At 39.3% G+C, this 17,268-nt stretch overlaps 1 protein-coding gene across 1 annotated transcript in view; it reads right to left on the reverse strand.

Moving 5' to 3' along the window:
• The window catches only part of DUXB (double homeobox B), a 55,277-nt gene extending 38,408 nt beyond the window's left edge, over positions 1 to 16,869 (reverse strand). The window contains 1 exon segment of the mRNA XM_042917920.1: positions 16,663 to 16,869. Coding sequence (XP_042773854.1) covers positions 16,663 to 16,869 — 207 coding nt within the window.
• Between the last annotated feature and the right edge of the window lie 399 nt (positions 16,870 to 17,268).

Raw genomic sequence — 17,268 nt, forward strand, 5'->3', positions numbered from 1 at the left:
TCCTGCATCTATTTTGAGCTTATTTTTGTGTGTGGAGTAAGAAAGTGGTCCAGGTTCATTCTTCTGCATGTGGCTGTCCAGTTTTCCCAACAGCATTTGTTGAAAAGACTGTCTTTTTTCCATTGGATATTCTTCTCTGCTTTGTTGAAGATTAGTTGACCATCAAATACACTTTCTGTTGCAATGGATTTACCTGTGCTGGACATTTTGCATAAACTGAGTCATAAAACGTGCCCGGCTACTCTGGCTTAGCAAAAACATCAAGGTTTATCTATGTTGCAGCAAGTGTCAATATTTCATTTCTTTTTATGGCTGGATTGTATTCCATACTATCACTAGCTATACCACATTTTATTTATCCATCTATAAGTTGATTAACATTTGCTTTGCTTTGCTTTCATTTTTTGGCTATAATGAATAATGCTATGAACATTTGTGTACAAGTTTTTGTGTGAACATATATTTGCATTTCTCTTGAGTATATATCTAAGAGTGGAATTGCTGAATCATATGGTAACTGTATGTTTCACTTTTTGAGGAATAGCCAAACTCTTTCTCATCAGAGCTGTGCACGTTTTCATCCCCATCAGCAATATATGAGGATTCCAACTTCTCCAAATCCTTGTCAATACTTGTTATTTTCCAGTTAAAAAAAATTATAGCCAATCCCCATTCTGTGGGTTTTGTCTGCTGATGGTGTCCTTTGCTCTCTCTGGCACCGGGGATGCAGACTGTTGGTTTCTAAGGCTACTGGTGAGATGGGCAGCGGAGGATAGTTCTAGAGTAAGTTAAAACACCACAAAGCTTGCTGTTTGTATGACTGTCTAGCATTTTTTTTTTTGGTCTTGAATAAACACTCCTTGGGTTACTACAAGTCTTTGTTTAATATCAAGAGCTTAAAAAAGTTGATTCTGACCATTTTTGCCATTATTTTTTCATTGCTTTTATGAGGGGGTAAATTTTAAGTTCTTATTCTGACATTTTCACTGCTATCACTTCAATTGCATGGCTTACAGTGCAGTGAGAGCACTGCTTTGTCTTTGGTTATTTTCATACATACTTGTCCAAGTCATGTTGACTCAAGCTTCTGTTAAGTCTATCATCCCAGATTTTTCTCACTGGATGTTATCCTCTTCTACTTTTATTATTTGTAAAGCTTGGGAGCTGTTAACAGCCTTAGAGGTTGGCTAATGGAGTGATCCTTTTGTTTCACACATGAGAAAACTGACACCATTTGTTAAGTGAAGTGAATTGCCTGGCCTCTTACTCTAGTTGGTAGTTGAGTTTGGAATTGAAGTCTCACTGCAGGTTAGAGCTTGAGCAGAAGTAGTGCAAATCTTTCTTTGCAATTTTTCAGAGTGTCATCACCCAGTCTTCTTACACTTTTTTTCGTGTTTTTATTATTTATTTTTGTGTGTGAGAGAGAGAGCAGGGGAGGGACAGAGAGAGAGGGAGACATAGAATCTGAAGCAGGCTCCAGTCTCTGAGCTGTAAGCACAGAGTCCAACGCAGGGTTTGAACTCATGAACCATGAGATCATTACCTAGGCCGAACTTGGACACCTAACCGACTGAGCCACCCATGTGCCCCTCATCACCCAGTCTCCTATACCTGATTTCTCTTTTTGCTTGGGCAAGTGGGCCAGTCCCTGTGAGACTTTGAAAATGATGAGATACCATAAAGCCTACGCATAGCCCCTCAGCTCTCCTCATGGACTTGGCTTTGATCATGGTATTATTTGGGGATTGTGAAAATTTCCAGTCTCTCAGAAGCAGCCAGCTGTTTGAGGTATGTGAAATCTGTATGATGGCAGGCACATTTCTGTCTAACTTTCCCCCCCCCTGCTTCTTATTACTTTCCCTGTTTATTTCTACATAGCCAAAGAGAATACAAATGGTTTCAAAATGAAAGTTTGTTTCTGCAATGTAGTTCTATGAATGTACATTGAAAAAACTTATTTTTAGGGAGGCACATCCTCTGATTGGTGTTTGTATTAGTTTGCTAGGGCTGCCATGAAAGTACCACAGACAGTGTGGCTTAAGCAACAGAAATTTATTTTCTCACAATTCTGGGGCAAAAAATCTGAGATCAATGTATCTGTGTGGTTGGTTTCTTCCAAGCCTTCTCTTTTTGGCTTGTACATGAATGTCCTCTCCCTGTGACTTCACGTTGCTTTCCCTCTGTAACTACTAATTTCTTCTTGTAAGGAACCAGTTTTATTGGATTAGGACCTACCACAGTGACCTCATTTTAACTTAATTACCTCTTTAAAGACCCTGTCTCCAAATAGAGTCACATTCTGAGATACTGGGGGTTAGGACTATGAGTGTGAAATCTATGAATCAAATTTTCTTCATAAAAAATGCTGTCAAAGCAAACACCATACTCTCTTCCCAGACTGAAAAAAGAATGAAAAAATGGAGCAAAATATCTAAGGGCTGTAGGACAATTACAAAAGGTGTAACACAGACATAATGGAGTAACAGCTGGAAAACTGAAAAAGGAGCAGAAGAAATACTTTAAGTAACAATGCTGAAAATTTTCCAAATAAATGACAGTCACCAAGTAACAGAACCAAGAAGCTTAGATAACCCCAAGCAAGATAAACACCAAAAAACTACACCTATGCATATTTATTCAAACTACAGAAAACCAAAGACAGAGAAAGAAGTCGGAGGGTGGGGGGTACTTCTCTATAGAGGGACCCCTATAAGAATTATATTGGACTCCTTGTCAGAAACCATGCAAACAAGAGAGTGCAGTGAAATGTTTAAAGTGTTTTTTTTTTTTTTTAAAGACCCAACAACCCTGAACTCTGTATCCAGAGAAACCATTTTTCAAAAATAAAAGAGAAATTAAAAACTACTTTCTCAGGGAAAGGAAAATGAAGAAAATTGTTAATAGTGGACATGCCTTACAAGAAATATCAAAAAGTTCTTCAGAGAAGGAAAATGATGTAGGTCAGAAGCTCAGATATATATAAAGAAGGGAAGACGATCAAAGAAGGACTATATGAAGGTGAAAAATATATTTTTATTATTTTCAAAAAAGTTACTTATTTTGAGTGAGAGAGAGAGAGAGAGGGAGGGAGAGAGCACGAGTGGGGGAGGACAGAGAGAGAGAGAGAGAGAGAGAGCAAGAATCCCAAGCAAGATCTACACTGGTAGCGTAGGGGGGCTCGGTCTCACAAACTGTGAGTTCACGACCTGAGGCGAAATCAAGAGTCCAACACTTAACTGACTGAGCCACCCAGGTGCCCCATGATATTTTTATTATTAATTGATGTAATAGGTATCTATCTGTTCAAGTAGTAGAAACAATGAATTGGGTGATATTAGAGATTATAAGTGAAATAAATGACATCAATGTTATCAAAGATAGGAGGAAGGAATTGGGACTATTCTTTATAAGATACCTGTAGTACCCATGATGGGGTAGTGTTATTTAAAAGTGAATTTTAATTATTTGTAAATAAGTATTGCAAATTTTACAGCAGCCAGGAAAATAATTTTATTTATTTTTTTAATATGAAATTTATTGTCAAATTGGTTTCCATACAACACCCAGTGCTCATCCCAACATGTACCCTCCTCAATGCCCATCACCCACTTTCCCCTCCCTCCCACCCCCCATCAACCCTCAGTTTATTCTCAGTTTTTAAGAGTCTCTTATGCTTTGGCTCTCTCCCACTATAACCTCTTTTTTTTTTCCTTCCCCTCCCCCATGGGTTTCTGTTAAGTTTCCCAGGATCCACATAAGAGTGAAAACATATGGTATCTGTCTTTCTCTGTATGACTTATTTCACTTAGCATCACACTCTGCAGTTCCATGCAGATTGCTACAAAAGGCCATCTTTCATTCTTTCTCAGTGCCAAGTAGTATTCCATTGTATATATAAACCACAATTTCTTTATCCATTCATCAGTTGATGGACATTTAGGCTCTTTCCATAATTTGGCTATTGTTGAAAGTGCTACTACAAACATTGGGGTACAAGTGCCCCTATGCATCAGCACTCCTGTATCCCTTGGGTAAATTCCTAGCAGTGCTATTGCTGGGTCATAGGGTAGATCTATTTTTAATGTTTTGAGGAACCTCCACACTGTTTTCCAGAGCAGCTGGACCCATTTGCATTCCTACCAACAGTGCAAGAGGGCTCCCGTTTCTCCATGTCCTCTCCAGCATCTATAGTAGGGTGTTCTCTAACCTCCATGCTTTTGGAGGTTTTCCAGACTTTTTCCTGTGGTTGATTTCAAGTTTCATAGCATTGTCGTCTGAAAGTGTGCATGGTATGATCTCAATTCTTTTATACTTATGAAGGGCTGTTTTGTGACCCAGTATGTGATCTATCTTGGAGAACGTTCCATGTGCACTCGAGAAGAAAGTATATTCTGTTGCTTTGGGATGCAGAGTTCTAAATATATCTGTCAAGTCCATCTGATCCAATGTATCATTCAGGGCCCTTGTTTCTTTATTGACCGTGTGTCTAGATGATCTATCCATTTCTGTAAGTGGGGTGTTAAAGTCCCCTGCAATGACCACATTCTTATCAATAAGGTTGCTTATGTTTATGAGTAATTGTTTTATATATTTGTGGGCTCCGGTATTCGGCGCATAGACATTTATAATTGTTAGCTCTTCCTGATGGATAGACCCTGTAATTATTATATAATGCCCTTCTTCGTCTCTTGTTACAGCCTTTAATTTAAAGTCTAGTTTGTCTGATATAAGTATGGCTACTCCAGCTTTCTTTTGGCTTCCAGTAGCATGATAGATAGTTCTCCATCCCCTCACTTTCAATCTGAAGGTGTCCTCGGGTCTAAAAGGAGTCTCTTGTAGACATCAAATAGTGGGTCTTGCTTTTTTACTGATACCTTATGTCTTTTGGTTGGAGCATGTAGTCCATTTACATTCAGTGTCATTATTGAAAGATATGGATTTAGAGTCATTGTGATATCTGTAGGTTTCATGCTTGTAGTGAGTCTCTGGCACTTTGGGTCCTTGCAACATTTCACTCACAGAATCCCCCTTAGGATCTCTCGTAGGGCTGGTTTAGTGGTGATGAATTCCTTCAGTTTTTGTTTGTTTGGGAAAACCTTTATCTCTCCTTCTATTCTGAATGACAGACTTGCTGGATAAAGGATTCTCAGCTGCATATTTTTTCCGTTCATCACATTGAAGATTTCCTGCCATTCCTTTCTGGCCTGCCAAGTTTCAGTAGATAGGTCTGCCACTATTCTTATGTGTCTACCTTTGTAAGTTAGAGCCTGTTTATCCCTAGCTGCTTTCAGAATTTTCTCTTTATCCTTGTGTTTTGCCAGTTTTACTATGATATGTCGTGCAGAAGATCGATTCAAGTTATGTCTGAAGGGAGTTCTCTGTGCCTCTTGGCTTTCAATGCCTTTTTCCTTCCCCAGATCAGGGAAGTTCTCAGCTATGATTTGTTCAAGTACACCTTCAGCCCCTTTCTCTCTCTCTTCTTCTGGAATTCCAATGATATGGATATTGTTCCATTTGATTGCATCACTTAGTTCTCTAATTCTCCCCTCATACTCCTGGATTTTTTTATCTCTCTTTTTCTCAGCTTCCTCTTTTTCCATAATTTTATTTTCTAATTTACCTATTCTCTCCTCTGCCTCTTCAATCCATGCTATGGCTGCCTCCATTTTATTTTGCACCTCATTTATAGCATTTTTAGCTCCTCATGACTATTTCTTAGTCCCTTGATCTCTGTAGCAATAGATTCTCTGCTGTCCTCCATGCTTTTTTCAAGCCCAGTGATTAATTTTGTGACTATTATTCTAAATTCTTGTTCTGTTATATTCCTTAAATCGTTTTTGATCAATTCGTTAGCTGTTGCTACTTCCTGGAGTTTCTTTTGAGGAGAATTCTTCCGTTTCATCATTTTGGTAGTCCCTGCGGTGGCTCCAAACTGTCCAGAGTAACTTGTGTTGGTGGGCGGGGTGCAGTCGGACCCAATGTCTGCCCCTAGCCCACCGCTGGGGCCACAGTCAGACTGGTGTGTACCTTATCTTCCCCTCTCCCAGGTGCAGGACTCACTGTAGAGTGGTGTGGCCCCTGTCTGGGCTACTTGCACACTCCCAGGCTTGTGGTGCTGCTTTGATGGGATCCGGTGTATTAGCCAGGGTGGGTCTGCAAGGTGCACAGGGGAGGGAGGGGCAGACTTAGCTGGCTTTGCCGTTGGCGGTCCCCTGTGGGAGAGGCCCTGCAGCACCGGGAGGGAGGCAGGCAGACCCGTTGGAGGGATGGATCCAGAGAAGCACAGCATTGGGCGTTTGGGCAGTGCAAGCAAGTTCAGTGGCAGGAACTGGTTCCCTTTGGAATTTCGGCTGGGGGATGGGAGAGGGAAGTGGCACAAAGGTGGCCTTTGTTCCCCTGCCCAAGCTGAGCTGTCTTCCCAGGCTCAACAAGTCTCCCTCCTGGTGTCCTCTCACCCTCCCCGCTCTCCGAGAGCAGAGGTGTTGACTTTTAACATTCCAGATGGTAAGTCCCGCTGGCTGTCAGAACTCAAGGAGTCCGGCCCCTCTGCTTTTGCAAGCCAGACTTCGGACTCTGCCTTGCCGGTCGGGCTGTCCCTCCACCGCTCTGGCTCCCTCCCAGCAGTCCCTGTAGCACGCACTGCCTCTCTGCCCTTCCTACCCTATTCTGTGGTCCTTTTGTCTACACTTGGCTCTGGAGAGTCAATTCTGCTAGTCTTCTGGTGGTTTTCTGGGTTTTTTAGGCAGTTGTGGGTGGAATCTAAGTGATCAGCAGGACGAGGTGAGCCCAGCATCCTCCTATGCCACCATATTCCCCTATGAGTCCAGGAAAATAATTTTAAAAAGAAGTGTAATTGATATGCTGGAGGGCAGAGAAAATGGAATAATATAAAATACTCAGTTAAAACCAGACAGGGAGAAAGAGAGGGGAGATTAAAGCAAAGGAATGAAAGAAGGGTAACAAATAGAAAATAGTTACAAATATGGTAGATTTTAATCCAACTCTGTCAATCATCACTTTAAATGTGAATGGTCTAGGGGTGTCTGGGTGGCTCAGTATGTTAAGCGTCAACTTTGGCTCAGGTCGTACTCTTACAGTTTGTGGGTTTGAGCCCCATGTAGGGCTCTGTGCTAACAGCTTGGAGCCTAGAGCCTGCTTTGGATTCTATGTCTCCCTCTCTCTCTGTTCCTCTTCCACTTGTGCTCTATTTCTCTCTCTCAAAAATAAATATTACAAAAACTAAAAATAAATGTGAATGGTCTAAATACACCAATTAAAAGACAAGGACTGTCAAAGTGGATAAGAAAACAATGCCCAGCTATATATTGTCTATAAATAAGCCATTTTAATTTTTTTATTAAATATTTTTTAATGTTTATTTATTTTTGAGAGAGACTGAGACAGAGCTTGAGCAGGGGAGAGCCAGAGAGAGAGGGAGACACAGAATCCGAAGCAGGCTCCAGACTCTGAGCTGTCAGCACAGAGCCTGATACGGGGCTCAAACCCACAGACTGTGAGATCATGACCTGAGCCGAAGTCAGATGCCCAACCGATGAGCCACCCAGGTGCTCCTGTTAAAAATTTAAAAAAAAAATTTTTTATTTACTTTTGAGAGAGAGAGTGCAAGTGGGGGAGGGACAGAGAGAGAGGAGAACAGAAGATCTGAAGCAGGCTATGCACTGAGAGTAGGAAGCCCAATGTGGGGCTCAAACTCAGGAACTGTGAGATCATGTCCTGAGCCGAATTCAGATGCTCAACCAACAGAGCCACCCAGGTGGCCCTAAATAAGCTATTTTATTTTTTTATTTTAATTTTTGTTTAACATTTATTTATTTTTTTTTGAGACAGAGAGAGAGCATGAACAGGGGAGGGTCAGAGAAAGGGAGACACAGAATCTGAAACAGGCTCCAGGCTCTGAGCTGTCAGCACAGAGCCCGACGCGGGGCTCAAACACACGGACTGCGAGATCATGATCTGAGCCGAAGTTGGATGCTTAACCGACTGAGCCACCCAGGAGCCCCGTAAATAAGCTATTTTAAATATAAGGTCACAGATAGGGGACGCCTGGGTGGCTCAGTTGGTTGAACGTCCAACTTCGGCTCAGGTCATGATCTCGTGTTTTGGGAGTTCGAGCCCCACATCGGGCCCTGTGCTGACAGCTCAGAGCCTGGAGCCTGCTTGGGATTCTGTGTCTCTCTCTCTCTCTCTGGTCATGCTCTGTCACTCTCTCACAGATAGATAAAGAGGGATGGGGTGTAGAAAGTTCTACCATGCTAAAATCAATCAAAACAGAACTGGAGTAACTATGTTTTAGGCAAAGCAGACTTCAGAGCAACAAAACTTGTCAGGGTTATAGACAGGTATTACATAGTGAAAAAAAGGTCAATTCTCTAAGAAGTCAGAATAATCCTTCATATACATGTTTCTGGGGTGCCTGTGTGGCTCGGTCAGTTAAACATCCATTTGGCTCAGGTCATGATCTCACGGTTCGTGAGTTTGAGCCCTGTGTCTGTCTCTGTGCTGACAGCTCAGAGCCTGGAGCCTGTTTCAGATTCTGTGTCTCCCTTCTCTCTGCCCCTTCCCTGCTTGTTCTCTCTCTCTCAAAAATAAATAAACGTTAAAAAATTTTAAAAAATATGCCTGTTTCTAACAACACAGCATCAAAATACGTGAAGTAAAATACTGATAGAACTGATCATTACTTGGCACAAAAACAGACACTCAGATCAATGGAACAGAATAGGGAACCCAAAAATGGACCCACAAACTTAGGGCCAACTAATCTTTGACAAAGCAGGAAAGAATATCCAGTGGAATCAAGACAGTCTCTTCAGCAAGTGGTGCTGGGAAAACTGGACAGCGGCATGCAGAAGAATGAACCTGGACCACTTTCTTACACCACACACAAAAATAAACTCAAAATGGACGAAGGACCTGAATGTGAGACAGGAAACCATCAAAATCTTCAAGAAGAAAGCAGGCGAAAACCTCTTTGACCTTGGCTGCAGCAACTTCTTACTCAGCACATCTCCAGAGACAAGGGAAACAAAAGCAAAAATGAACTTTTGGGACCTCATCAAAATAAAGACCTTCTGCACAGTGAAAGAAAAAATCAGCAAAATGAAAAGGCAACCAATGGAATGGGAGAAGATATTTGCAAACAACATATCAGGTAAAGGGTTAGTATCCAAAATCTGTACAGAACTTATCAAACTCAACATCCCCAAAACAAACAATCCAGTGAAGAAATGGGCAAAAGACATGAATAGACACTTCTCCAAAGAAGTCACCCAGATGGCCAACCGAACACATGAAAAAAATGCTCAACATCACTCATCATCAGGGAAATGCAAATCAAAACCACCATGAGATACCCCCCTCACCCCTGTAAGAATGGCTAACTCTAACCACTCAGGCAACAACCAATGTTGGTGAGGATGTGGAGAAAGAGGGTCTCTTTTGCACTGCTGGTGCAAATGCCAGCTGGTGCAGCCACTCTGGAAAACAGTATGGAGGTTCCTCAAAAAATTAAAAATAGAACTACCCTACGACCCAGCAATTGCACTACTAGGCATTTATCCAAGGGATACAGGTATGCTGTTCGGAAGGGACACATGCACACCAATGTTTACAGCAGCACTGTCGACAATAGCCAAAGTATGCAAAGAGCCCAAATGTCCATCTCTGGATGAATGGATAAAGAAGATGTGGTATATATATACAATGGCAATCAAAAAGAATGACGTCTTGCCATTTGCAATGACGTGGATGGAACTAGAGGGTATTATGCTAAGCGAAATTAGTCCGCAAAAGACAAATATCTATGATTTCACTCATTTGAGGACTTTAAGATACAAAACAGATGAACATAAGAAAAGGGAAGCAAAAATAATATAAAAACAGGGAGGGGGACAAAACATAAGAGACTCTTAAATAGGGAGAACAAACAGAGGGTTGCTGGAGGGGTTGTGGGAGGGGGGATGGGCTAAATGGATAAGGGGCATTAAGGAATCTATTCCTGAAATCGTTGTTGCACTATATGCTAACTAACTTGCATGTAAAATTAAAAAAATAAATTAAAAACAAATAAAAAAAGAACTGATCTTTATTCATCTCATAGACAATACAGGATAATAAAGGAATTTGTATACATCACTATGCCACAAGTTTGGTAATTTAGATAAAATGGAGCAATTGGGCAAAACTACCAACACTCAAACAAGAAGAGCTAGATAATCTGACTATGGTGATATCTATTAACAGTTTTGAATCAGTATTTAATAAAATTCCAAAGCTGAAAGTGCCAGTTCTATATGAATTCAGTGGTGAATTTTACTAAACATTTAAGGAAGATATGACACCAATTGTCTACAACCTCTTCCAGAAAAGAGAAGCAAAGAGAACACTTTCCAACACATCCTATGAGGCTAGAATTACACTAATCCCCCAAACCAGATAAAGACATCATAAAACAAATGGGAAACAACAGACCCACATCTCTTCTGGACATACATGCAAAAAGTCCTCAGTAAAATATTAGCAAATTGGATCTAACAGCCAATAGGATTATGCATTGTGGCTAAGTAGGATCTATCCCTAACGTGCATGGTTAAAATCCAACAATATCAGAAGCTGGTGAAAATACAGACTCCCAGGAATGCTCATTCATTGATGGTGGTAATACAAAATGGCACAGCCTCTTTGGAAGATAGTTGGGTAGTTTCTAAGCATGGTCTTACCAGCAAACTTCTTGGTATTTACCCAACTGAGTTGACAACTTGTATCCATTAACACACTCAAAAAAACCCCTGAACATAAATGTTTATAGCAGTCTTATTCCTAATTGACCACTCTGGAAGCAGTCAAAATGTTCATCAATAGGGAATGGATGAACAAACTTTGGTATATCCATACAGTGAAATATTATTCGGGGACAAAAGAAAATGAACTATCAAACCACAAAAAGATATGGAAGACTCTTCAATGCATATTGCTAAGTGAAATAAATGAGTCTGAAAAGAATACACATTTTATTATTCCACTGTATGTCTTTCTGGAAAACTGTAGAGACATAGAAAAACATAGAGATAAAAAAGATCAGTGGTTGGAGGGGAGAGAGGAAGGATGAAATTGAGGCACAAGACAATGAAGCTGTTCTCTGTGACGCTATATTGGTGGGTGTATGAAATCTGTTAAAGTCCATAGAAATGTACAACTTTACTATAAATTATGGGTTTTTATTTAATAATAATATACTCATACTGTTTAATTAATTTTAGCAAATGTACCATACTAATCCAAGTTGTTAATAAAAGAGGAAACTCTGAGAGAGGGGAGTGTGTGGGAGCTTTGTATTATCTGCTCGGTTCTTCTGCAAATCTAAAACTGCTTTAAAAGTAAAGTCTATTAGTTATAAAGGACAAAAATATTCAAAGTAATAATATATGTTTAATTTCAGTTTGCCTGTAACATACTCAGAAATCCATGTCATTGAAACAAATTTCAGTTTTGGAATAATCAGATTGTCCAAAAGAGGGTGCCAAAGACTTATAAAGATCTCTTCTTTGGTTATGCAAAAGGAAGTTAAATAATAAAATAGACTTAATAGAACAAAAAGCAGAAGGCTGGAGCATAAGTCAACAGGCATGATACTTATCTACATCTTGCCTAAGACTTCTATCCTCCTTCCTTAAGATTCCGATCCATTATCTTTGTTCTTTGGTGCTACTGCTTTGCTGTGTATGAAGGTGTAATGTACCCTGATGATACTCAGCTATGATGTGGACTCCAAAGGGGCCTGCGGTAAGCTGGTTGTGACAATTACATTTGACTCTGTTTTGAACAACTATGGACATAGGCTTGTATAAATTGTCTTTAAATGGGAGTTTTGCAGATTTATGTTTTTTCCAACTTATAATATTTGCAGTGATATAAATTCTTCTTTTCACTTTTTGACAAAGCCTTTAAGAATTCAATCTTGAATTTCTCTGTTCCTAGCACCCTAAGTCATAGAGGCTATAATCTGCGACTAAGTATAAAGGCACCAACACAATTCATTCTTCAAGATACCTTTTGACAAGTAATTTTGTCGAGGACGGAATCTCCTTGTTAGGGTAATAATATCACAGGTAAACTCAGTTTCTTTTTTGTTATATTGCCTTTTTATATTTTCAGAACATCTTTACTTTCTGTTGGTTGTAAAAGTGTAAAAAAACTGATGTAAAATATACACTTGTAATATAATAAAATTAACAAAGTTTAAAGGGAAAACTTACTTAATCTTACTTGAAGAGATAAAACTACCCACAATTTGTTATGCAAAGTTCTTTAGAATGTAAAGAGCCTCCACTAACTGTGTTCTCTGGTAATACACTTTCCATGCCTAATGATGAATACTTTTCCTATATAACATCATTCCTTCTTCGCAATGGATGCCTGTGATTCCATTTTATATATATATGTATATATATATAATATATTATATATATTATATATATACATATATATAATATGTGTATATATATACATATGTATTATATATATATATAGTATACCTTATTTGGTCAAGACTCTGTGCAATTTAGTTCTTTCTTTTGGTTTTGTGCTACGAAGAGTATTAATTTAATAAGAAATCTTATAAATACGTATTTATATATTTGTTATCTCTGTTCATTTAATTCCAAGTCCAAATGTAAACATATTTACATTTTGATACATATTACCATCCACTGCCTGACAAGTTTTACAAATATAAAAATGCTCTCACTCACATGAGTATTCCTGTGGGGTTTTCTTAGAGCAGAGAACACTCACATCTAAGAATGAATAATTTTATTTATTTATTTACCTAAGTTTTTATTATTGAAGTATAGTTGACATACAATGTTATATTAGTTTCAGGTGTACACCATAGTGATTCAACAATTCGTTATATTATACAGTGCTCACCACGATAAATGTAGTTACCATCTGTCACCAAACAGTGTTATTACAGTATTATTGACTATAGTCCCTATATTTTATCTCCGTGGCTTTTTTATTTTGTAAGTACAAGTCCATACTTCTTAATCCCCCCACCTGTTTCTCCCATCCTCCCTCCACCCCTGGCAACCATCAGTTTGGTCTCTGTATTTATAAGTCTGTTTTTTTTTTTTTTTTTTTTTTTTTTTTTTTTTTATTGGTTCATTTGTTTTGTTTCTTAGGTTCCACATGTAAGTGAAATCATATGGTATTTGTTTTTCTCTCTCATTTATTTTGCTTAGCCTAATACCCTCTAGGTCCATCCATTTTGTCACAATGGCAAGATCTTAGAATGAATCATTTTAGTTCGTGCTGTCCAGGATGACAACATCCTAGAGCCAGACATCATTTGGAATAGCTTTTACTTCTTTTGGTATATGGTATAAAACATTTCCCCCAGTATCACTGATCATTTGCATTTGATGTATTTCTGTTAAAAAAATTTTTTTTAATGTTTATTTATTATTGAGAGACAGAGAGGCACAGAGTGTGAGCAGGGGAGGGGACAGAGAGAGGGAGAGACACAGAATCCAAAGCAGGCTCCAGGCTCTGAGCTGTAAGCACAGAACCTGACGCGGGGCTCGAACTCACAAACTGTGAGATCATGACCTGAGTCGAAGTCGGTTGCCTAACCAACTGAACCACCCAGGCGTCCCAGATGTATTTCTGTTTTAAATGGAGATGTCCTTTGACTAACAGCTGGGCAGATCTCAGAGCCAGCTACAGGTTGAGGTTCAGCTCCGTTCTGGTGATGTGGTGATTTGAGTTATCTTAAGCTGTCTTTGGTGCTCTGTTAGTGGTCACATCTTTAATTTCAGGAAGGCTTTCTTCTCTGTAGGAAGGAAAACTGGAGTGATGGAATTATCCCTATTGGAATACATTTCCTCTGCATTCTTTTTTAAAAATGTTTCATTCCAGAAGAAAAAAATAGCATCATTATGATGGGGAGGGAAGTTTGGATAAAAGGACTATTCATTTGCTTATATTCCTTCTCAGAAGATGTGGCTGTAATAGTTTCCTGGTTATTTTCATATTTATTTTATTTTTTAAAGTTTATTTAAATGATTTTATTTATTTAAACGTTTATTTATTTTTAAGTTTATCTTTTTAAAGGGGCAGAGAGAGAGAGAGAGAGAGAGTGAGAGAGAGAATCCCAAGCAGACTCCACACTGTCAGTGCAGAGCCTGATGTAGGGCTTGAACTCACAAACTGTGAGATCATGACCTGGGCCAAAATCAAGCATCAGGTATCTTAACTAACTGAGCCACTCAGGTGCCCCGTTTTCATATTTATTTTAGTGGGAAGGACTAGTACATATTTTGCCAAGTGAGAATATTATAGCATACACACTCCCCCTCCTCAAACTCTCCCCAAAACAACTATCAGTATCAACATCATTTTAACAAAAAAATAGTAAGAATATTATTATCAACTCCATCATTTACTAGCTGTATGAGCTTGGTCAGCTTAATATCTCTTTTGTCTGTAAAATAAAGAAACTGAATGTCAAAGGAGATACATATATATAATAAACATATTTAGTATATAAATTATACATTATATATCTATAGAAATTATATATATGTGTTTATTAGATATATATGTGTGTGTGTGCATATATATATGCATATATATATGTGTGTGTGTGTATGTATATATATATATATATATATATATATATATATATATATATGCCATGGCCTATGGTAAATACTCAGTATGTGTTAGCATATTTAAATTTTTGTTATTATTATTCCATAGTAATTCAAACATTTTTTTATTTTTTTATTTAATTTTATTTTTTTAAATATGAAATTTATTGTCAAATTGGTTTTCATACAACACCCAGTGCTCATCCCAACATGTGCCCTCCTCAATGCCCATCACCCACTTTCCCCTCCCTCCCACCCCCCATCAACCCTCAGTTTATTCTCAGTTTTTAAGAGTCTCTTATGGTTTGCCTCCTTCCCTCTCTGTACCTTTTTTTTCCCCTTCCCCTCTCCCATGGTCTTCTTTTAAGTTTCTCAGGATCCACATAAGAGTGAAAACATATGGTATCTGTCTTTCTCTGTATGACTTATTTCACTTAGCATAACACTCTGCAGTTCCATGCAGATTGCTACAAAAGGCCATCTTTCATTCTTTCTCAGTGCCAAGTAGTATTCCATTGTATATATAAACCACAATTTCTTTATCCATTCATCAGTTGATGGACATTTAGGCTCTTTCCATAATTTGGCTATTGTTGAAAGTGCTACTACAAACATTGGGGTACAAGTGCCCCTATGCATCAGTACTCCTGTATCCCTTGGGTAAATTCCGAGCAGTGCTATTGCTGGGTCATAGTGAGGACCCTTCACACTGTTTTCCAGAGTGGCTGCACCAGTTTGCATTCCCACCAAGAGTGCAAGAGGGTTCCCATTTCTCCACATCCTCGCCAGCATCTATAGTCTCCTGATTTGTTCATTTTAGCTACTCTGTCCGGCGTGAGGTGGTATCTGAGTGTGGTTTTGATTTGTATCCCTGATGAGGAGCGACGTTGAGCATCTTTTCATGTGCCTGTTGGTCATCCGGATGTCTTCTTTAGAGAAGTGTCTATTCATGTTTTCTGCCCATTTCTTCACTGGATTATTTGTTTTTCGGGTGTGGAGTTTGGTGAGCTCTTTATAGATTTTGGATACTAGCCCTTTGTCCGATATGTCATTTGCAAATATCTTTTCCCATTCCATGGGTTGCCTTTTAGTTTTGTTGATTGTTTCCTTTGCAGTGCAGAAGCTTTTTATCTTCATGAGGTCCCAATAGTTCATTTTTGCTTTTAATTCCCTTGCCTTTGGAGATGTGTCAAGTAAGAAATTGCTGCGGCTGAAGTCAGAGAGATTTTTTTCCTGCTTTCTCCTCTAGGGTTTTGATGGTTTCCTGTCTCACATTCAGGTCCTTTATCCATTTTGAGTTTATTTTTGTGAATGGTGTAAGAAAGTGGTCTAGTTTCAAACTTCTGCATGTTGCTGTCCAGCTCTCCCAGCACCATTTGCTAAAGAGACTGTCTTTTTTCCATTGGACATTCTTTCCTGCTTTGTCAAAGATTAGTTGGCCATACTTTTGTGGGTCTAATTCTGGACTTTCTATTCTATTCCATTGGTCCATGTGTCTGTTGTTGTGCCAATACCATGCTGTCTTGATGTTTTTTATTTTTGAGAGAGAGCGAGCAAGAGAGAGAGAGAGAGGGAGAGAGAGACAGATGGAGCATGAGCGGGGGAGGGGCAGAGAGAGAGGGAGACACAGAATCTGAAGCAGGTTCCAGGCTCTGAGCTGTCAGCACAGAGCCCGACGTGGGGCTCGAACTTCATGAGATCAGGAAGTCGGCCACTTAACCGACTGAACCACCCAGGTGCCCCTGATATTTTTAAATAAATTTATTTTTAAGGAAAGTCCACTTCTTGTATTTATTTTTCTTAGTTCAGGTTCTCCCCAAAGCAGACCCTGAGATGTGAAGTAGGGCAGCCAAGGGGACACTGGTAGGACACTGGTAGGAAGGGAAGAATGGAAGGGAACCAACTGAAAGGTGAGCCCTGAGGCCAGATGCCATATGGCCTACTGGAGCATTATCCACAAGGAATCTCTGGGAAACCGCAAAGCACATACTTCAGAATTGACTAGGAAATAGGCTATGAAGCTGTGGTATGTGTAGAACAACTCTTGATAGTCGTTTGTTGAGGACTCTTCCTTGGGCTGCTCCTTCCTCAGCACTTCCAGCCCGCCGTGCAGATGTGCAGACACGTACCTCAGGTACCACCCTGAAGATACAGGCGGTGGGAAGCCATGGACTCCTGCAAACCTGGCCTTCGACATTTCTTAGGAGCTGCTGGGAAAAGCTGTGAGCGTCTTCTTCCCTTTTCTCATGAGTGGGACGGTGGATTAATTAGGTTGTGCCAAATTCTGCATTTTATACAAACCACATTCAGTTCTAAATAGGATCTAATTAGCCCATTGGAATAAAAAAAATATGTGGTTCTGGACCACAAGCCAAATCATGTGTTTTATTTTTTATTTCTTTTCAATTTTCTGGTTATGAAAGTTTCAAGCATGTATAAAGATGGAATAGTACAGTGATCAGCCACAAGTGCATCACCCTGGTTCAAAAATTGTGTGTCAAAAATAAATTCACCCATATCTCACAGCACTCCCTATGGATGAATTTTAAATAAATTATATTTTGTTTATAAGCATTTCAGTATATATAAAATATAA

This window comes from Panthera leo, chromosome E2, assembly GCF_018350215.1.
Source record: "Panthera leo isolate Ple1 chromosome E2, P.leo_Ple1_pat1.1, whole genome shotgun sequence".
In the NCBI taxonomy this organism is placed as follows: domain Eukaryota; kingdom Metazoa; phylum Chordata; class Mammalia; order Carnivora; family Felidae; genus Panthera; species Panthera leo.